The sequence below is a fragment of the Amborella trichopoda genome, chromosome 12 (genome assembly GCF_054954075.1).
Source record: "Amborella trichopoda isolate Santa Cruz 75 chromosome 12, AtrichopodaSantaCruz75HAP2 v2.0, whole genome shotgun sequence".
NCBI lineage: Eukaryota > Viridiplantae > Streptophyta > Magnoliopsida > Amborellales > Amborellaceae > Amborella > Amborella trichopoda.
The window spans coordinates 9,136,271-9,159,955 of NC_142347.1; the positions used below are offsets into that span (position 1 = coordinate 9,136,271).

Genomic DNA, 23,685 nt, shown 5'->3' on the forward strand with positions numbered 1-23,685 from the left:
AAGCTGTCATTGGCCGTCTCATTCCTTCTCCTCTCTCTCTCTCTCTCTCTCTCTCTCTCTCTCTCCCTTGCCCCATATCTTCCCCCCCTTGAGCCTCTTCTAAAATATCTTTTTATCTACCCTCATCTCCTAAAATCTCTCAATTCTCACATATCTTATATATTCTACATTGAAAATTTCAAAAAATTTAGGATTTATGTATCTCTCTCTTCCCCCACGTGAGCTCTCTTTCTTTTCACCCTCATCATGCATTGCATGTGTAAATGTAAGGAGATCTAAAACTAACAAACACATCCATATGATAAAAGAAATCGCTGATAAATTTTAAATTTAAACATAAGAATATAATGTGACAATTGGTCATAATCACAATGAGAAATTTTCTCATTTATTATTATAAATTAGTCGTGTAGGATGCTGGTGATTTGAGTTTGTCCATATCTTGATGGAGGATTTAAGTATACAGATAGGTAGTCGTGCATGTTTTTGGCATTCTCAATCTTTGTTGATATGTATTGGGATCCCATGCTATATATGTAACTAATAGTTGTAGTTTAGCTATTTTAATTTTTATTTTAAATAACTCTATAAAATTGTCAAGATTTCTAAATTTTATATATATTATTCCTCAATATTACTTATTGCTAACTTCTGATTTTTTTAAACTGAAATTTTTATTCTTCTAAGTTGTGGGATTTGCTATGGTTGGAGAGTTAGATTATTGACAATATGTTTGATCCTGGGTATAAATTTCTATTTTTCTCTTGTAATATTTAATTTTTACTCATCTTTATAATGATAATTTTTTTAAAAAAATTTGTATTCATTTAAGTTGCGGGATTTGCTACGGTTAGAGATTTATATTATTGAGAATCTGCTTGTTCCTCAGTATAATTTTCTATATGCTCTTTCAATATTTAATTTTGACCCTTTTCTATAATGAGAAACTTTCGTAAAATTATATTTGTAATGAGATTTTTTGTTGAATATTCTAAATTTTTTTAATTTTTGTTTATTGATATTTTACTTTTCTTTTATTGGTTTAAATTTATTCTTGCCATCCCCGCTTTATTTTTTATTCAATTTTCTTCTATGATGTCCATATCATATATGTACACACATTTAGGACTAATTTTTATTTTTAATATCTTTTATATTTTTCATATTAAATTTTTAATACCTTTTAGGAACTTTTAAAGTATAAAATTTAATTTATTTCTCTATGAAACTTCATTACTGAAAAATATAACCAAATTTTAGGTTAAAATATTGAGTAAATCTTTCATAATAGATTGGGATGGATGATAAAGTTGAGTAAAGATGTCATGTTTTATTCTCTTGCTTCCTAAAGTACCTAACATGACCCAATCTCTTTTTGATTGAAAACATTGTTTAACTGAATACTTGCTAAATAGAAATTCTTCTTAGAAATAGTAGTATATTTCCTTGATATTCCATAAAAAGAGATCAAATTTACAACTGGAATGTCTCATGCTATTCGGTTTGAGCTTTAACATCCATGGGTTGCATGTAGTATCCATGTTGTTTCTCTTATAATTTGTAATTTTAGGAAATTAATAAACCCATAATAAAAATTTAAAAGTAACAAAGTTGCATATCATAAATTAACAATATAATACTATTATATGAATTATATAAGTTTGGTATTTTAGTCATGCCTTATTTCATATATATGTGCAACACACGTAATCCTACTAGTATGATTTGAACCAAAGGGTTCTTAGTTTTTATGGGTTCTGGAAGTAGAGCATTTCTTGATATTGTAGTATTACATCTTAGGTGAAAATGAAGGTACTTGATGCTAAAATTAAGAAAATCAAGGTTGAATCATCAAACAATCAAAGAGCTTTTTAGATATTGATCACATTTTGATGTTGTAGTACTAGGTAAGCTTCTTATATGGGAGATCATCATCATTATCATCCAAGTGTTATCCCAATTATTTGGGATCGGCTACATGAATCATGGTCCTTCTGTTCTTCTCTATTAAAGGCTATAAATCAGCAAACCCTCGACCTAGCTGTAATTTACCAGCTTCGTTGTTGAAGAAAACTATGCTCTGATACCAAATTGATGTAGGAAAAGAGTAAAATCAGCAAGAAACAAAGCCAAACACAAGCAAATTCAAAGAAATCTAGGGTTTATTCTCCACGCCAAAGTTGGGGTTGCAAATGCCTGAGTTTTTCCTTTTTTCTCAATTCTAATAAATCGTGTGACTGCCTCCTCCTAGGCCCCTACGCACATCTTTATAATATTATTTAAATGTTCCAAGTACAAAAAAGTACAAATAATACTTTGACCCATGTATCCTAAAAAATAAAATTCATAATGATAGTTTATCCCTTTGAAAAATACTCTTGAGCAATACCTATGAACAATAATCATGAACAGTACTCTTGAATAGTAACTAGGGAATAGTAAATGAACCCTAGAATTCCTAAACAACTTGAAAACCCTAAAAATAAACCCTAAAATTAAAATTAAAATTAAAATATATATCCTTTGAAATTAAACAAATGTTTGAAATAAGAATAATCTTGCACTCCATCACATTTATGCTTAAGCTTCTCGTTGGTTGATTCAAGGCCTACCATGAAGAAGCACAAGAAATATCTTAATTCATCATTCTAGATTGGAAATATTTCCTAATTTTGCCTCTTAACCATATTGGCAAGAAGCAGCCGAAGAAGATAAATATTTGCTTGACAAGCATGGAAAATGGTTTTTTTTTTCTTTTTTTTCCTCTTATGAAGGGGGGATAAGCTGTTCATTACAATTTGGTCTGCAAAATAAAGTTGATATAAATTTGGATTATTTACAGACATCTAGGTGAACCGGTTGTGAAGGGAGTCACCCATGGGTATGAGATACATCTATTTGAGAATTTGGCACAACTCACGAAATTGGGATATGACCACCATATAGAAATCTTACACGAGAAGAATTACACAACAAACATACAAAAAATGCGGCCAAGTTCCTGCATCTTAATATATATATATATATATATATAAATATGTGTGTGTGTGTGTGTGTGTTTATGAGTGCGTGCGTGCATTTGTGTGAGTGTGCATCATATGCTTGTGTATGCGCACACTCATGTTTGTGAGTGTATCATGTTGATTTTATCCATGCATATGTTTTATTATTCTGATTATGAATATTCATCTGTCGACTTTGTTCTTGGAGCTCTTTAACTCTCCCATTTTTGTTTTTTATTATATTTTGATGAGAATGTGAAATGGAGATGTAGAAAATTATTCTTGAAATAACTAATATCTGTAACTACATCTTTGCAGTCCAACTCCATCTCTTGCTTCATATGTTCTAGTGCTGTAGCTTCTTCTCAAACAAAGTGTCAAGCTATGGCAGTGGAATCCTTTAGGTTAGTGTGAAAGAAACCCCTGAGGACTGGTTGATAGCATTTTCTTTTGACATTACATATTCAGTAGATATATTGAAAAAGAATGTTTGCTTATCCTTTTGGAAATCATTTTTATGTTACATCAATATGCCTCTTATTCTCGCACATGTCTTAACAAATAGGAAAGGTTCACTGAGATTGATTTGTGTCCACGCAGCTACTTTTTTCCAATGTGATATTTTATATGGACTCTTGACTGGTTGAGTCCTTGATAAAAATCAGCTGAGTTCATAGAGTGGGTTGAGTACGCACTTGCAGGCATTTATAAACCCAAGGGAGAATATATCTAGTTTGTTCCTCTTTTCAGTTTTGCAACTTTGAATGCCTCTAAATCCCTTGTAAATTTGTGTAAATCCATGTTTTTATTGTATTATATAATGTATAGGACTCATGTACATGTATTTGAGCACATATATCTTTGTGTGTTTATGTGTCCGGATTTGTCCACTTTCACCTATTTGACCCGATCCTCCAATTTGAAGGGTTATTGCGTGTACAAGATTCAAACAGTTAATGATCCATAAAGAAACTTAAGTGTGTAATAGATTGGAAGGTTTTTGTATAATTAAGTCTTTTATTGGTATTATTGGTTGATTATATATACTAATATGTGGGTTGGTACTTATTCCAATAAACACTTGCTAATTATATTTTGAGTAACTATGCCATAGGGTTAAAACTTATATATGGAGCTTACTTAGGTATATAGTGGGTATGCTGGTGTCAAGGCTAGTTTTACTTTTATCTGCCTGTATATTTATTTATATATGTTTTCTACTTTTGTGAGATGGTTTTCATATGGCCAAAGTCTGAATCAGGATTATGTGTTTCTTATGTCACATGCGTATCTGTTAATAAGAACAAGCTATTGTTTCATGGTCGGATACAGAATCGGAATGCAATTTGCTTTTTTCATGGTCGGATACAGAATCGAAATGCAATTTGCTTTTTGTAGTAGCACAAGTGGGAAATGGGGAATGATGAAATGCTCATATTCTTTGTGCTTCATATTAGAAATTTGTGTGCTATATTGGCATTCGTTTTATGATCGAATATATGCAGGTATATGCAATGGGGATTGCTTATTGACGTGCTTGATTAATGTGATGCAGGGAGGTTGAAGAGTTGGCTGATATTGATTGGGATAACCTTATATATGGGATTAAACCAACTGATTATATGTATATGATGAAATGTGCTAAAGATGGGAGTTTCTCTCATGGAAAATTGCATCAATATGGAAACATTGAGTTGAGCCCATCAGCTGGAGTCTTAAATTATGCTCAGGTTAGTGAAACTTGATCCTTAGCTTCCAGCATTGTCTGAATTCTCATAATAGTTCTCATTTTAGATACTTTTTCAGTTGGAGTATATTTGAATATCTTCTGTATGAATTCATGTTTGATTATTTAGTCACTATTTTAATTATTGTTATTATTAATACAATCCTTGTTATCTACCGTTGTTGGATGTGGACTTTTTTTATTTTTCTTTTTTGTGATTATGCAGCAATAGGCTTTTCTAGATAATCTTCTATACAAGTGGCTCATCTCTTGCAAGGTAGTAGTGTAATCCTTCAAGGACCAATTTATGACCACCTTTCTTCCTTTTCCAATGTGTAACTATTGTATTTTGCTCAACTTTATCAACCTAATACATAATGCATCTGAAATAGTTAGTAGCTTAAATGATTCTCTTCAAATGTATCATCTTTCTAGTTTTTTATGATTCTTGGTCTTTGCTGAATTGACTATTCAATAAAATTAAGGGTGCCGAATGTCAAGATAACACCAAATCTTTTGTGTTATTTGAAAAACTCTACACTCTTTTGAGATTGTTCATTAGTTCATTCATCATGAATTTACTCGTAGAGTGAAAGCCCATGGATTCCCTTCTCTTATTTTGCTTCACCTAGTCTGTTTTGGTTGTTAATCAAGTTTTGCCTTCTCACTTTGTTGTTGTCTTTGATGTTGTTTTGTTTTGGATGAACTTAATGTCTGCTTGATTGAGATACCAGCTTGCTAGATGAATTGATTCCAACTGTGAATTTGGGGGATTAATCTAGTAGTACCTGTAAAAGAAAATAGAAAATGAGAAAAGGGAAGGTTTTGGATCTTGAAATTTGGTATATGTTTCGGTCCGTTCATGATTTCATGCTTGTGCTCACTATGGCATTTACTTACTCTCAATAGCTTGGGCAATTGATAAATTGAGCAATGTTCATGACATGCAGAACTGTTGTTTTCTATTATTGTGTTTATTGGTGGCATGGCATTTAAAAGCTTCCATATGAGTTTTTTATCCGTCTTTTTACAGGGCGTGTTTGAAGGGTTAAAAGCATATAGGAAACAAGATGGCGATGTGATCCTTTTTCGTCCAGAAGAAAATGCATTGCGGATGCTTATGGGTGCGGAGCGCATGTGCATGCCATCTCCTTCTGTCGAACAATTTGTAGATGCTGTGAGGGAAACTGTTTCGGCCAACAGGCGTTGGGTATTTCTAATTATTTCCACTTGAAACAATTATGATTACATCAGTATTGATAAGTGGATTGTGATTGTGGCTCACTGTTTTCTTTCAGGCTCCTCCTTCAGGAAAAGGATCTCTATACATTCGTCCAATGCTTTTTGGAAGTGGGCCTATTCTAGGTCTTGCCCCTTCTCCTGAGTACACATTTCTTATATATGTCACACCAGTTGGGAATTACTTCAAGGTTTGTGGTTTTCTCCCTTTTATTTCTTGTGGGCATGTGTGAAACTAGACCAGAAATTTCATGTCATGGTCTTTTTGATGGCCTATGAAAGCCTTGTTTCTTCTTTTTAAGCTGCATCTCATCTCAGCATAGCTTGTTCTGCCTAGAAAATTGATTTCTATTTGAGTTTTAAAGGATAAAATATACTCTGACACCACCCACTTCCAACCCCCCAACCAACCACACACCCCTCACTGCGCCCTTCGGCCCCCCCCCCCCCCCCCCCCCCCCCCCCCCCACCCCACCCCACCCCACCCCACCCCAAAAAACAAAAAAGAAGAAAAGAAAAAAAGTTGGATAGATCTACAAAAGTTGGATAGATCTACTAAATTTTGTGAAAAATGAGCATGCTCATCTCTGTTTTCTACAATTTACTTAATCTGGATGTAAAACTTTGGTCTTCATAAAATCCCATAAGCTGAACTCATTTCTTTGCATAAATACATTAGGTAGGGCATGTAATATTTTATATACCACCACGAGAGTATGAACATTAGTAATCCATGACAAAATTGTATGGCAAGTTCTCGCTTCAGATAAAGTGTAAGCTAGTTTTGATGGTATTGTCTTTTTTTAGGGGGTAATGGACATAGTCCATAGGAGCCCATAGGGCCATGAGAGGAGTGCATATTCTGGAAAGGAAGTTTGAGGGACATGGATCATCAAGGGGGATTTACTAAATGGATAGCTCCACTTCTTTTAGAGCTATTCAGCGTTTCAAAAAGTGTTAGGCGGCGTCAGGGGGATCTAGGCCGCCCATCACCTAGGCAGGCGCCCAGAACCTGGCGGCCTAGTAGAAAGAAAAATATCTTTATAGTCTAACAATATAAGTATAACTGTATAATACATAAGAATTAGGGATTTAGGGCACATCAAATGTATAGTACACAAGTCCACAACACACACTGCTCCATACTCCATAACCATAAGTCCATATCCAATTATCCATAGTTTAATGGGTTTTAGGTTTCAAATGAACCTAAAACCCACAATTTTTTCCCTTTAGTACTAAAAAAATTGCCAAAAAATGTCCTCAACGAGGGGCATTTCCTCCCCTAGGCAGGGTGCAGGCCCTGGGCGGTCGCTCAGGGCTAGGCGCTGGGTGCCCACCTAGGTGGGTTCTCGGGCACCTAGGCGGGCGCTCAGGGATATCCTGCCTAATTTGGTTGCTTAGGCCTAGGCGATGGGCCCACACCCTATTGGACAGCTTAGGCGGCCGCCTAGACGTTGGGCGGTCCGTTTTTTAAATCATTGGAGCTATCTTTATGACATTTAGTGAATCCCTTTCGATGATTCTTGTCCCTCAAATTCCTTTTCATAATCATACTCCTCTCATTGCCCATTTAATGAATGCCCCTTGATGATCCCTGTCCCTCAAAGTTCCTTTTCAGAATCCACACTCCTCTCATTGCCTTGTGGGCTCCTATGTATGTGTACTCTACTATGTTCGAAGGTCCTAAACTCTTACTCACATTGTAAGATAATTGCAACCTATTTCACAATCGTCCTTCTGAATTATGTGGGTCTTGTTTTCCTTTGGCGCTTTGAAAGTAATCTTTCAAGTGGTTGGTTCCATTCAAAATGAGGCCTTTATTGTTGAATGTATTCAGTGATAGCCTTTGTAAACTATCTTTGCAAATTTATAGTGCAATTCCTTCTATTTTTATGTTTATAAATTGCATCTTTTTAGATGATTTCATGTAAGATGTTTGAATTACAAGGTTTGCTCACTGGAGTCCCAACAGTTGCTTTACTTAACACTAGTTGAATTGCATGCATTTCACGTAATTGTGAAACAAGCAATCACACACATTATCGTATAAATATGTGATATAAAATCAATGAAATCTATATCATCATAGTAATAAATCAACAACATTTTTGCCATTGTCTATTATTGAAATATAAACATAGTTTGCAAGGAACTTTTAAAATTTTGTTTTGAGAAAAATACGAAATTTGATATAAACTTCGAAAATTTTTATGGAAAACAACATTACATATTTTTATAATATTTTAAAAGTGAATAAGACATTATTTATAAAATATATAATATGTTATAATTATTTCGTTTAATAGTAAAGAAAACATATTTTATTTTTACATTTCAAAATGTTAAATTCAGATTGTGGAAATTTAGTTGTATATAGGTTGCAACTAAATAATGCAATCATGAAATTATGGTATGCACAGATGGATATTTTGAAAATTAGTGTTTAATAACTTTCTATAATTTTTAGATAAAGGAAAAATTATCATAAGTGAATTTAAAGTATATGATATTCAAGTGAATAAAAAATTAGCAACAAATCAAATTTACAATAAAAAAAAAGAAATGAGATTTTAAAAACTTGCAAGTTTTATAATAAGTAAACATTCTAATCCATTACATGGAATCCTCTCTCGTTCTCTCTTCAACCTACTTTCTTTCTCTCTTTAATTACATTATATAATCATCCTCTTTCTCTCTCTTCTCAACCAAGTGTAATGTGTAATGACTTTTTCATTGGATGTCCATCCATGAAATGAAATTATTTTACGTATTAATTTACTAATACTAATGTCCATGCTTAGCTCAGCTTGATTTCATTTCAAAATTCCAATAGTTTGAGAACCCATGCATTAGATGATTTTATAAAAGTTCAAAAACTTAGACTTATAAATACCCAATTTATTTTGATTGTTTCTAGACATCCAAATATTATGTGAATTGAATGCTTAATAATTTTCAGGATTAAGGGGACTTCTATGACCTATTCAAATTCATACATATTTACCACCATAAATTTAAGCCATAAAACTTGAAAAAGGATGATAAAAATAAACAAAAAATGATGAAAGTAAAGCAAGAAAGAATGTACTTGAAAATATAGAAGAAGAAGAAAGTAAACAAAGAGAGAATGCCCCTTCAATATATAATATATTGGCAACCAATATATTCAAGATATTAACAACCAATATCTTTAATATAACATATTCGCAACCAATATCTTTAATATATCCATATATATCTTTTACTTTTTGTCTCTCTACACATCTCTATCTCTATTACGCACTTTCTCTCCATATTTCTCTATCTTCCCCTATACAAAAAGCTACCATAGAAATCTTTCATCACGTCTAAAATCTATCACACCCTCTCTATTCCTCCACTTCCTTTTTTCCTCTCCCTTGCACATAAGCTTCCATAAAAATATCTTATCTCTCTCTCCACATGTCTCCCTACACATATTCTCTCTCCACCTTTCCTTATCTCTCTCCCCTAATATAAGCTTCTATAAAAATCTTTCATCTCTCCTAAATTCTCTCATGCATTCCCTCTCTCCAAATCTCCTATCTCTAAGCTTCCATAAAAATTTCTCTCTACATGATTAGGGTTTGTTTTAGGATGTAAAAATCTCTCTACATGATTTAGGGTTTTTTTTGGGATACTGCGAAATATTTTAAGAAATACATACTCTCTCTTTTCCCTTGAATATAGTTATGCGTCTCTCTCACTTCTCTCTCATCCACGTCTTTATCTTTCTATGGATACGTGATTTATGTGGAGAGAGAGGGAGAGACTATTTTCGATTTGGAGAGATCTAACAGAGAGAGATTCCATATCCTAATTAGAGAGAGATATAAATAGATATGCTTTATACATGGATGTCACAATCATTCTCTCTAAAAATTCCATCTTCTAAAAATCTCTTATTCTTTAATTTTCGCTGCATATATCTCTCTCACGCCCCTCTTTCATCTACTCTCTCTCCCTTTATCTCTTCCCTTGAATATAGGTATGCATATCTCTCTCATCCATGCCTCTCTTTCACTCTCTAAAGAGGGTGCACACCTCTCTTCCTATATCTCTATACCAATACTTTTATAAAGTTTATAGGAACCATAAAATTCTCTTTAAAGATTCTCTATCTTTTAAAAATCTGTCATTCTTTAATTTTCTCTCCATATATATCTCACACCTCTCTTTCATCTACGTCTATCTCTTTCCCTCTAAAGAGGATACACGTCTCTCTCTCCCTATAGATGGGGTAATGTGTCCTAAGATTAGGGTTCTTTTTTATTCTTGCAACATGTGTCTACCCCTTAACTCTTGTTTAACAATGTAGTATAGATAACCCCAGACAAATGGAAACTTGTTCACCCTAGTGCTCTACTGTCTTGGTTCAATCTTGTCTTTGGCTAGACCTTCATAGATTGAGAAAAAGATCATGTTTAAGGTGAAAAAGGTGGTTAAGAACATAATTTATTGAAGCATTTTCTTGGGTGCAAAGATAAATTGTATTTGTGTTTTCTCATCCAAGTGTCATATGAAATCGGTTATTTACTTAGACTCCTGATTATTCTTCTCTCTTCATTTAGAATTTGTTTAGGATTTCTTTAGTTATATGTGTGTGCGTGCGTGTCTATATACATATATATTCATTTATTTATTTGTAAGAGCTTGTAAGAGATCGTTATTGTGTTCTGAAAATAAAGTTTGTTTCATATATGTTTCAGGAAGGTTTGGCTCCAATTAATTTGATTGTTGAAACTGAATATCATCGTGCCACTCCAGGTGGGACTGGTGGTATAAAGACAATAGGAAACTATGCAGCGGTAAGGAAATCCTTGCATGTTGTTTTTTCTTTGATTTATTCGTCTATTGAATCATTCAATAAGTTTTGAAGCGCTTCATAAGAATTGCCTTTACATGTTTTTTGAAATGTTAATGATTGAACCAGATGCTTAGATATCTACAAATTAAGGCTCGATGCTTTTTAGGTTTATTATGTTGGTACTTCCTTGACTTTGCTATATTTAATTTCATTGTTTGTTGTGATAATTTCGTGATATATGGACCACCAGATGAAAATAGGAAGATGTCTATTCTAGCATCTTATGCATGACAAAAAGAGAGTTGCGGTGGACCCATGTCGGTCTCCTTGATAAAGGTGGACCCATGTCGATCTCCTTGATGAATCGAGAATACGCTGGTTCTAGAAAGAACTGTCCTTTTCCACTTTGTTTTAAAAAATTTCATTTGAAATTTTTTTTTAATTTAACCAAGTTTCATTGGAAACTTTTTTTAATTTAGCAAAGGGTGTAGCTGCCCACCCTTCACTTAAGAGTTCGAGTTCGGATCCTCTTGTTTCTGTTTTATTTACAAACTTTATTATTGCTCAAATGAACCTAGAGCCCACCGACTAACATGCTGCTTGCTTAAACACACACAGCTCATTTACTAGTTACTACGTTTTTATAGGCCTTAGCTCATGGAAGTGCTATGGAAATCCCCGATGTGGGACTAAAGAAAGATATCTTTACATCTCATCTTATTAAAGTTTCCTTTTTAGGCCCCTCCCAATATACTCGATACAATGTTTATTGCGAAAAGAAGAGAGACTGCGAAGTTTATCATGAAAAGAAGAGAGAGTGAGAGTTTTTGAAGATTATTAATTTTTTTTTCATGAGTGTTCAAAGTTTAGAAATGGTAAGATATTGAGAAGGGATTCTCTGTTTCTCCCACTCTCTCTCTCTCCGAGAAATTGAGAAGGCATTTTCTCTCTCTCAATTCCAGGTGAGTTTATAGAAGCATAGTGGATTTTTCTCTCCTCTTGAATTTTGGATTGGTTTTTTTCACACTTGCTTGGATCGGTTTTTTTTTTTTCCATGCTTTCTCTCTCCCCGTGGATTGGGTTTATCTTTTTTCACACACTCTTTCTCTTGAATTGGGTTTATCATCTCCTGTCACGTCCATTCTGTACCTGATATCATTCATGAAATGTATAGCATAGTTTCGTATAAATTTGTGTTCAAACCCACAATTACACCATCTATAACATCAAAATTTTTGTAAAAAGTATTGTATTGTAAAAAGTATTGTATCAAAATTTATATAAACTATTAATATTAAAATTAATATCATTAGACACTTTGATAGGAAACTGTCCCAATATTCATGTAGTTTTGTGAAATCATGAAAGTCCATAATGTACCACCTTTATTTTTTTTTGAAACCCAAAAAACAATATTTATAATGAATTTTAATATTTTCTGAAAATTTTTTATTTCCGACTATGGCTGATCCACCCATCCAGCTATCAATTCGCCGATCCTGACTAGTTTTTGGGATGGGCGATCAAAGTCACTGATCTGTTTTTTTAAACATTAAATTGTTGCATAGATTGGGATACTCATTTTCTTATTTTCAGGTTTTGAAGGCGCAAACCAATGCTAAATTGAAAGGCTACAACGAGGTCTTGTACTTGGATGCTATCCACAAAAAATATCTTGAGGAAGTGTCAGGTTGTAATATTTTTGTCGTGAAGGTACGCCATATTTATCTGATTTAAATTCTGGTACTTTTTACGGTAATTTTCTTAAGAACATCATATTACTTCACATATATTTCAATGAATTTAAAATCATTGAAATTTTGTGAGTTTTTTTCTATTTTGAGAGAAGAGGGGGGGAGAGAGAGAGCAAGACAGAGAGAGGGAGAGGGAGAGGGAGAGAGAGAATATGAGTCCGCACCGGCACACGTGCATGAGAGAGAGAGAGGAAGATAGAGAGAGAGAGTATATGAGTCCATGTACATGTGTGTGTGAGAGAGGGAGGGAGATAGAGAGAGACCTTGCATCGAACACTTGGAGGTAGTCTTTAAGACAGAGAGAGAGGCCTCACATCGAATGCTTGGAGGTAGTCTTTGTTTCTACTTCTTCATATATGTAGAGAGAGAGTGAGAGAGCATATGGGTCCGTGAGAGAGATCTGGGGAGAGTGGACTGTCAGGTTATCTTCTTTGTATAAATAGAGAGAGAGAGAAAATATGCACTTGTGTAAGCGACATGGATAGGGCTCACATCCAAATATGGTTTTGTTTAGGCCCCAATGGGTTTGGATAGCCCCTATCCCACCAAGGGGGCCAAGTGGGTGAGTTTTCTTTCACTGGTGTGACACTGACATGTTTTCTTTTACTATATTTGTTTACAAGGGTAATGTAATATCGACTCCCCCAATAGAAGGGACAATTTTACCTGGGATTACTCGGAAGAGCGTGATTGAAATAGCTCGTAATGAAGGATACCAGGTACTTACCCTGCTGCTAGATTACAGTGTATATGACATAGCAATTGAAATTTACTCTGACATATTCTATCAGGATCTTGTTAAGATGAGCGCGACTATTGTGACATTAAAATTCAAATATCGAAAACACTATTACGATAGTGGAGACATTGTACTTGTTTCTTTATAATTTTCTACATGTCATATTTTCCTTTCTACCTATTCCATGTGTATTTAACCACATGAATTTCAAAACCTTGTAAAACCCTCTCATCCTTACCTTGTTTGGAGGTTACCCATTTTTCCTCCATTGTTGTTTAGTTCATATTGTGGTTTAGTTCATCCACTGCTCTCTCTCTCTCTCTCTCTTTTCTCCCACACACACGGATAGCTATTTACATGTACGCTATTCTTAATTTATCTTGTACTATTACATGCATATTGTTGTATTTAAATTTATGTTATATCCAATGTGAACTAAACTAAGATCAGTCACTCACAAGTCTTTGTATCAAAGACCCTAAAATATCCACAATTTCATCTGGTAATCATGCATAAAACTAATCAACAAACTTGTGTAAATCAGACTTGTGTAATTCTAGGAATTTGTTTTAATGCCTGGGAGATGAGATTTTGAATATGTAATGCATTAAAAATTGTCACGGATCTACGGAAACCGTCGTGGTTTCCTGTGTTTTGTCTGTGGCGGTATTTTTTCACTCAAAAAATACAGAAAACCGCAACGGCTCCCGTAGATCCGTGACGGTTTTTAAAGCAAAACCACAACGAACATAATATGTCTGTGGCAAGGCGAAACACTATTCAATTTCGCCTATAGGTGTTATTAAGAGTTATGCAAATTATTTTTTTAATATTTTTATTAGATGCAACTTGAAGACAAGAGTGGACGCTAAAAATTTCAAGTGATTTGAGTTTGTAAAAAAAAATTAAAATTAAACTACGAAATTAAATCATGACCATTGGATCGACCTAGATTCAATAAGGGGCTGTTGGGCTACCACTGTAGCTATTAGCTAGTGGGCTAACGTCAGCTTTTCCTTATATATATATATATATATAAGAAAATGATCCTGTGAGCCAGTGGAGCTCACAAGTAAAAATGAGCCCAACGGCCCAGATTGAATCTGGGCCGATTTGACGATCACGGATGCCCGATAGTGTTTGAATTTTAATTTTTTTTACAAATCCAAATCACTTGAAATTTTAGGCGTGTGTTCTTCTCATCAAGCCGCACCTAATAAAAATATAAAAAAAATAATTCGAAAAAAATTTGGGTGCCCACCTAAGCAGCTAGGACCCTTGGCCTCCTAGATGGCCGAATCCAACTTCTTGAGCATTGAAATAAGAAAATAACCTTGGTTTTCCCTATAAAAAGAAATTATACCCTCATTCCATGACCTCCTTATCATTTTCTTTGGCTTCAGAACGATGTTTCTTTTGTAAAATACACCCAGAAAAAACTATGGAACAATGTTCTTTAAAAAATTGACGTTCTATGCACTCAATCAGAGGAATTACTTAAGAAACAGATTCCCCTCCGATGAGATATCATCCTCAAGGGCGCCTTAGGGGCCCCTTTTCTTCTTTTCTTATAGGCCGCCTAGGTATTTGGGTGACCGCCTAGGCAGCGGAATCCACCTTCTTGAATGTTGAAATTACCAAATAACCTTAGTTTTTACTATTAAACAAATTTGTATCCTCATGCCATGATGGCCTCATCAATTCTCCTTGGCTTCAGAAGAACTTGTGCTTGCCGAGTTTGACTCCACACAATGATGATAAGGATCCTTCCTCCTCGCAATTCACGCTCAATTCAACAATAAAATCAGTCAATGGGCGATCTTGCTAATGATGCATTATCTCATGTATCGATCATGCTGTGTATCAACGGTACAAACATCCACATCCTCTATCTTGTCATTGGCTCTCGGTAGCTCTACAATCTCTAGGGAAGCAACATCCAGGTTTCCAGGTGTATAGGTGGATCTCCTCAAAACTAGTAGAGATTGGCAATATTAAAGATCGGCAAGCTGTAAAGGTTCTTAGGAAAGTCTAGGAGATAAACATGACCACTGTAGCTAGGAATTTCGTTGGCATAAGTTGCTGTGAGTGCCAATTGGGAAACTCTCATGCCTCAAATGTACCATGAAAGAGTCCCTTAGAGAAAATGATCAGCCGCATTAATGCTCATCTGCATTCTCTTAACCTGTCAAGGACTTCCTTTTGTACTTCATTGGGCATAGTCGTTCGCTTCGATACTTTTCCTCAATGTTGTCATGACTAGAGATGAGGGAAATGGTGTGGGCATTGGTCCAGTCATACTATCCAGATCGGATTGGTTCACCGGTTGGACTGATGCTTAAAATATATGGGAAAATAAGGAAAAATTCAGAAAAGAGAAAATTAAGAAAGTTTGAAAGATCTAGATAAATTTAAAAAATTTCAAAATTATCATACCAAAAATGCAACAATAAGTCAAACAACTAATTTAGGCACAAAACATGAGAACAAATAAACCAGAATCTCGTAATCATAAATATGAAAATAGTACAACTGTACAACATTACATTCCACAAGTCCCACAAGTCCATAATTTCATAACATGATTCCATATCCCTCAGAAAGATAAAAGTTTCCCACAATTTCAATATCCTTACAGAACACAAGTGAAATATTGTACTCAAAACATCAATTTTCAAATCATTACATATTATAAGAAATGAGAAAGAAGTCAAGAATACTAGAGCATATTGGACAAATTAACAAGAACATATTACCCCTTTCAATTCAGGTGGTATTGCACCAAAGAGACTAAGTTGTTAGCCTTTTGCGCTCTAAGGTATTTCGCTTATCCGTATGGACATGTTGGAAAATGCTTCAATTCCTCTCATAGCCGCATGCACTAAAAGTTTGCCTGAGAGGACTGAGAGTGAAACTCTAAAGGTTGGCGATCTCTCCTCCCAATCATGTCCACCAATTCACTGAAATTGAAAATTGAATAATACATTATAGAGGATTAGAGATACTCGTTACATCAGAAAAATAAACACCACACATTACAATAACTAATGAGTTGATTAACAAGAAAAAGTGAAAAAGTTAATTAATGCGAGGATTTGACCACACAAAGCAACTAATACTACCCTCCCAAATAGACCTAAGGCATCTTGATGTGCACACATGTACTTTCCAATCTTCACTTGTACATGTGTGTCTGGTATAACTTTTCCATCATAGTACACGAACCCATGGTAACCTCAAGATGGATTGAAAATGTGGCTTTGTTGTAGAAGAACTGTGATTAAGATACTAAGAAACTACATGTATATGATGAAGAAATTGCTTGTTCTGTGTATCGTCAATAATTTTCCAACATGTCTCAGAAATGCCCTTCTGATGCTTAGAAGTGTTTGCTATTGTTTCCTTGACCTTGTACATTGCCTCATACATATATCATGTGATAGGTTTAGAATCACTGTCTACAATCCTTAAAACCTTCACCAAGGGCCTTGTAGCTCAATTTACAATGGCAACATTACTCCAAAACTTACTCAAAAAACCAATTCCACCATCTCCTCCCCTCTAGTTTTCTTAGTCCATATGGTATCCAGCACTCGACCAAAGTAACCATGGATTTGAGGTTATCCTTTTGCGGCAACATACTTCGTGAAGTGAGGATGTTTGTAGCAAATCTTGTAATATCAGGCTTCACTAACTCCCTTCCTTGAGTATGCTTCCTCATAATATTGAGGACAAAGCCACGGATGAAAATTAATTTTGTTATTTTCTTATCGTTGTCTACAACCTTTTCAATGTGAGACATCTTCCCTATAGGCCCTAGCATTGAATCTATACAATATACTGCACAATATGCGAAAAATATAGTTGGATAATGCTTTTGTAGCAATTGCCCCAGAAGCGCATAATTGGTTGCATGATCTGTAATGAATTGGACCACATTTTGCAGATCAACTCCCTTAAACAGCGCAAATAATGCCACCCTAGTTTTAATTGTCTCGAGGCATCCCCTGACTTCAAGAAAACAGTCCCTTTTACACAATACACCAAAAAATTAATTATCTATATTGTCTATGCACCCATCAGCTACAACGGAGCATCCTTCCTCTCCAATATTTCCCTAAACGATCCTCTGTACATCATCACCTCATCCACATTCTTCTTTAGTAATGAAATTCTTGAATCATGATAAGAGTGGCCTTTATAGTGCGGATCTACGGATGTCACCACATCCAACACAGGATGGACATAGGAGTTGAGAGCATTAATTGTGAAAGTTATGATACATTCACCAAGCGACACTCATGTTTACCAGTTCTTTTTATTTCTCCTTGGCCAACACACTTCTGATGGTTGGCTAGGAGCCCGTGTTGTCCTAGGTGGAAAATAACCTTCTGTCCCACCACCTGGACCAGGTCTTAAACATAGAAGGTGGGGAAGACACTAGCTATGTTGCAAGTCTCTTCTGTATCTGGGGGGCTCCTCATCACTTCCCTATCGATATCAAAAAGCTTCCCTCTTGGGTTGGGTAAGGGTTCCCTATGTCATTGGCAATTTCTTGGCTCCTCTTCTCAACCACATGATGTTCAATGCTTTTTTGCATCTCAAACATCATGTGAGAGGAAATTTTGGTGCACTTATCCACATTCCTAGTTTTTTGTAGGCCAAATGCTACTTAACCCTTGAATTCCACCTCCCTTTTATTTACCATAATATATGCACACATTTTCAATTGATCTCCCTTTGGGACCCGGTCTAAATGGTGTCATGCCACGTCTGATTTTCCCTTTGTAGATCTAGTTGAAGGCATTTTTCTCCCAAATTCAAAGTTCAAATATCCTTGACTTAACATGGAATAGCCAAATCACAATCCCAACCCCACCCCAACCCCAAACCCAACCCCACCCCAACCCTCACCCCCAAAACACCAAGCAATCATATAGTTCACATGCATAGAAAATAAACACAAACAAAAACCCATCCGAGTTTTGAGAGGAAAGGAGAAATTGAAACACTGAACAATAGTTGAAAGTTCATTATTTGTAATTTTTAAATTTACAGTGTAAAATTCATTTAAAACTGAAAATGTAAATAAATTGCACACAAGCAATTGTTTTTTTTATTTTTTATTTTATTTTTGTTGTTTTGCATTTATGTACTTAACTTCTAAAGGCTCTTGCAACAAGCAGAAGCCCTTAAATTTGAAACAAAAAAACAAAAAATGTAAACAAACTTTTGCTTCATTGTTTTTTTGCGTTGTCTGTTATTTGACATTAAGGACTTCACAAATTGAAAAAAAAAATAAAAAAATCCCATAAAAACCTGAAATGCAAAAAAGAAGCTCACAAAAATAAGTTTGTGCTTTTACTTCTTTTTTTTTAGCATTCTCAGTTGTTGCTTTTTAAGGGCTTTTACAATTATTAGAAGGCCTTAAAAGATGTAATTTTAAAAGCACATAACATTAAAAAATTGAAGTATATATACACAAACAAAATAGTTCTATCCATTTTCTGCATTTTCTGTTCTAATTTGAACTTTCTTAAGGACATTTTACAAATTGAAATGGCCTTTAAAAAATAAAATGTAAAAAAAAAAAAAAATATATTTTTTGTTTCTTACTTTTTATGCGTTATCTAATTTTAAAGGAATTCTAGAAATTGTAAAAGCCCTTACCATTTAAAACCAAAAAATGCAAAGGATAAAAAAGATTTCACAAAACGCATTTCTATTTTTTTGATTTTGCATTTTCAATTTCACGTTTTTAGGGGTTTTATAGATTATGAAAAACCTTCAGAAGAATGTGAAGTCAAAAAATGAAATTTTTTTGTAAAAGGTTGCTTTCAAGTTTTTATAGAAGCCCTAATTTCCTAAAACCAAAAATTAATTCTTTCAGTTATTTGTTCCTTTTGAAAATCCAAAAGAAAAAAAATCTAAGAGTAAATTGCGTAGTTGTCGAACGTTGGTCAGAATGTGATTGGGGATTTCGCCAGAATCTTGCCACAAAAGTTGAGGAAGAGAATTTTCAGTTGAGATAAAGGAAAAGGATTGTAAAATCTTTTTCATTCTCCCTAAAATTGTATTTTATGCAACCTCCCTGTAAACCCTTATGCTTAAGTTTACCAGTTTGCCCCCTTTTGATTCCCAAAAGGGCAAAAGAATACCTCTTAGAACCCATGTTTTGTAGAAGAAACAAAAAGAAAAAGATCAAAATAATGTCTTTTTGCTCCTTGTGGGGACTGGCTAGTTCAATTCTGGATTGGGGACTGGCCGTTCCACCAGTTGAGGGGATTGGTCGGTCCAGGAGGGTGATTGGACCAGTCAAGGCACCTGTTCTTTGGTTCTCGATTCAAACCAGCTGGTCTGTTCTGTTTTAGACATCATTGCTACTCCTCCCCGCACAAGGTTGTGGAACATAGTCATAACATTGTGGAACGTAGTCTAACACGTGTGGAATGGACTGACCATACATTACCTCAAAGGAAAACTTCCCTCTCGATCAGTAAACTAAGCTACTATAACCAAATTCTACCCAAGTGAAACTCAGATCGCACTGATTTGGCCTTTCACCTGCAAGACACCTCAATAAATTTCTTAAACTATGGTTGACTACCTCAGTCTACCCATCAGTTTCAGGATCATATGCACTAATGAACTTTGGAGTCCTACCTAGTTTTGACCATAGTGTTTTAGAAAAAATGACTCATGAATCTAGTAGCTCGATCAGACGTGATTGACTTAGGTAATCCATGAAGAGAAATAACTTCTCTAATGGAAAGATATGTGACATGATATGCATCAAAGGTCTTTTGAAAAGAAATGAATGGCCATTTTTAAAAAACAGTCAATTAATACAAACACAAATTCTTACGGTCTAGCAGTTCTAGGCAAACATAACATGAAGTTCATGCCCATGTCTTCCAAATGAGAATCTAGGATGGAAAGTGGACTGGAGGCCGGTATTCTGAGAATGACCTTAAAAAACTGACAAACACGATAACATTCCACTTGCTGCTTCACATCGCGTCTCGAACTAGGCCAAAGGTACCCCTACTCTACCAACAAAATAATCTTAGCTTGATCAATATGTCTGCAAGACCCCACTATGCAACTTAAAAATAATGTTCTTGCAAAAAGAACCATCTGGTACAAAAAATCGAATCCCATGGAATAGAAATTGATATTGAAGAAAGACCTTGAAGTAGGATATGTACCATTAGAGTGACAAGACTCTCATAGTAGGACTGATGTTTGTATCAATAGTGTAATGGTCCTTAAGGGACTCAAAACCCACAGCTGTAGGCGAATGTTCTACAGAGGAATGGTTGACTACCCAAGGCATCAGGTACATTATTGTGAACTCCAGGTTCGCACTTTAAGGTAGACATGTATTCTTGTAAGAATGTTACCCATTTGGCATGTTGACTATTTATTATACTTTGAGAGTTGAGATATCTCGATGACTCACAGTCTGAATGTAACATGAACTCCCTCTTAATCGAATAATGGTAGAAGTACAGAAGTTCTTGAACGGTTGCATAAAATTAGAAATTGTATGTTGCGTGACAAGAATGGACATATCAGTAAAGAATGCCACAGGGCAACCCTCCCAACTCAACACAGCTCCTATCTCAGCATGGGACGCATCACGATCCACCTAGAAGACTTTTGCAAAATCGGGAAGCGATAACTCCGACCCACTTGTCACTTTGGCAATTTGAAACTCACACCTGCCTCTGGAGTTCATTTAAATGCGAATTTCTTTATATAGTTATTTATCAGTGCAATCACAATGCTAAATTTCGAATCAAACTCAGAGAATGAAGTGGGACTGCAAAAACAGTGCACGTCACCATTGGTAGTAGGGGTCAGCCAGCTCTTGATGGCCACCTTAGCAAGGTCAACCTAACCCCTTCTACAAAAACAATGTAGCTCAGAAAAAATCAAACTTTTGGTCAAGAAAGTACACTTTTTAAGGTTGACATACAGTTTATTCTTCCTTAGGATCTCTAGTACTCGTTGCAAGTGTAGTAAATGATGACCTCGGCTATGTGTTCAAATTTCTAGGATCGATTTAGGATGGCTATGAATATGGATTACAGCAAAATCAGATCAATGCCTCTCTTTAAAATTCACTTGAGAATATTAACAAACACTTCATGTGTATATATACTAAGCACATAAGAAACATAAACAATAATCTGTAATTAGGATCTCCTCAAAACATCAAGACAAATCCCCAAACAGTTATCATCTAAATCATACTTTATCCAAGCTATTAATCATACCAAATGAGCAATTATGAGGTCTGGAACGAACTCACCAATTGCTTCAGCTAAGGCATGTAAAGAATAACCAAATCTACAACTCAAAAGTATCAAAAAATGCCCCAATATATTGTTGGAAATTCTGGAACATCAAAAGTTTGTACCAATGTAGAGGGAGAAAGTTAAAAAATAATGGTTCATGAGATTAAGCTCAACAGTGGCTTGTTTCAGGGTGACCATGCAAAGCTTTGGGTGCTCCCCTATGACCAAGGCACCTCTCAAATTGTAGAGAGAGAGAAAGGAACTTTGGGTAGTGAGAGAGAGAGATCAGAATACCATAGCTTTCTCTCCCAACCATCGTTCTTTAAGCCTCAACATTCCAATGGGTGGATTTTTGGGGAATGAGTTTTCTTTCCTTTTTAACACTTGGAAAATACATGCAAAATGTATTATAATATGGCCAGGGCCATTTTGGTCATAAGAAAATAAAGCGTTTTAGGAACTAAAAAAATAAAGAAAAACTCATGCCAACATTCCCCCACTGTTTTCAATAATTTTTTTTTTAATGAAATCATCCACACATTGAAATGATGTGCTTTATTTTGATCACTTGAGCTGTACATCCTCAAGTAATCAATAGTCCATCGACATATACATTTCATCCACTCAATGGCATCGACCACACATTTTCCCACGCTTATTACACGCTGTGATGTATTTTGTGATCATCAACTATCTTACGAACTTCATGCATAGGCTTCTGGATCATCATACTCTTTCATTAGGTACCCAACAACATATGCGTCAGACATCTGCACTGCTGATGCCATACATGCGCCCATTATCAAAATTTTGATAGTTTATTGCTGCAATGAGTTATCATGTAATCCCACAAAGAGATTTATCTCACTAAGAGATCATCAACTGCCGAAAGATACATACTTGTAAATCACAAGGGCAAACCACGAATGTCTAATCACCCATAAATGCTAAGAGCATCAGCCACATAAGCTAGTGGATCACAAAGAAACCACTGTATCACGAAGATACCATTGCATCACTAAGATGCTCATGCCACATAGGCATCATTGAGATAAAACTCGAAATGTCACAACGGTAGGAAATCACATGATCATTATAATGGTTAATGGAGTTACAAAGGCTATCCATAACACTATACCAAAACCACTAAGGATCCAATATTTTGCTCAAACATCAATATACCATAAAGTCTAATATCACTGTGACTCACCTATGCGTCTGAGTCCCATGGCAAGTACACTTCTTGCAAAAGGGTCCACATGAGTACCCTTTGTTAGTGGATGAGTACCCTTTGTTAGTGGATCCGCAATCATCAATTGAGTAGGAAGATAACTAACTTTTACTTATTTTCTACATATTCCCTTACGGAGTGGTACTTTTTCTTAATATGTTTTGACTTGCCATGATACATTGGATGTTTAGAAATTGTTATTACTGCTTGATTATCACAATAAATTATTGTGGGTGCATGATCAAACTTGACTAGTGGCATCTCACTAAGAAAGTGCTTTAGGAATATCGTTTCTCTTGAAGCATGATATAAAGCAATATATTCTGCTTCCATAGTAGAATGCCACCAAATGTAAACACCCATCCTGATGTGGATCTATAATCATCAATGTATCCTCCTAGATTTGCGTCGCAATAACCTTCTAGGATCAGATCCTTAGTCCTGTAACATAGATCATAATTATGTGTCCCCTTTAGATATCTAAATATCCTCTTTACCAATTTTCAATGTTCAATTCTAGGATTAGTCATATATCGGCTAACAACCTCCACTGCATAAGCTACATCGGGTCTAGCACAATTCATCAAATAGTTAAGAGAACCAATAGCTGGTGCATAAGGTTATATCTTCATAATGTCCTTTTCTTTGTCACTTTTAGGACACATTTCCGTACATTGCTTACAATTCTTCTCAATCGGGGTGGCCATAGGTTTGGAGTCCACTATATTAAATTTCTTTAACATCTTAAGAGTATACTGATCTTGATTAAGAACGAACAACCTTTTATTTCTATATCTCGTCACTTTGATTCCTAAGATATTATCAACTTGTCTTATGACTTCCATCTCTAATTTAGAGGATAA

The 23,685-nt window shown here is 35.0% G+C and overlaps 1 protein-coding gene and 1 long non-coding RNA gene across 4 annotated transcripts in view; one reads left to right on the top strand and one right to left on the bottom strand.

Moving 5' to 3' along the window:
• The window catches only part of LOC18445578 (branched-chain amino acid aminotransferase 2, chloroplastic), a 45,945-nt gene that overhangs the window by 14,604 nt on the left and 7,656 nt on the right, over nucleotides 1-23,685 (top strand). For all 3 annotated transcript variants that reach the window (XR_016045159.1, XM_011629248.3, XM_088852694.1), the window contains 7 exons: nucleotides 3,321-3,406; nucleotides 4,558-4,732; nucleotides 5,762-5,938; nucleotides 6,027-6,158; nucleotides 10,698-10,796; nucleotides 12,392-12,508; nucleotides 13,173-13,268. Coding sequence is in view for 2 of the 3 variants with exons in the window: in XM_011629248.3 (XP_011627550.3) it covers nucleotides 3,321-3,406; nucleotides 4,558-4,732; nucleotides 5,762-5,938; nucleotides 6,027-6,158; nucleotides 10,698-10,796; nucleotides 12,392-12,508; nucleotides 13,173-13,268 (882 nt within the window). In the remaining variant the exon portion in view is untranslated. The remainder of the gene's footprint in view (nucleotides 1-3,320; nucleotides 3,407-4,557; nucleotides 4,733-5,761; nucleotides 5,939-6,026; nucleotides 6,159-10,697; nucleotides 10,797-12,391; nucleotides 12,509-13,172; nucleotides 13,269-23,685) is intronic.
• Nucleotides 15,854-21,957, bottom strand: LOC148779425 (uncharacterized). The gene is made up of 2 exons (XR_016045160.1): nucleotides 21,886-21,957; nucleotides 15,854-16,248 (listed from the first exon to the last, which is right to left on the bottom strand). It is a non-coding gene; the product is annotated as an uncharacterized LOC148779425 (long non-coding RNA).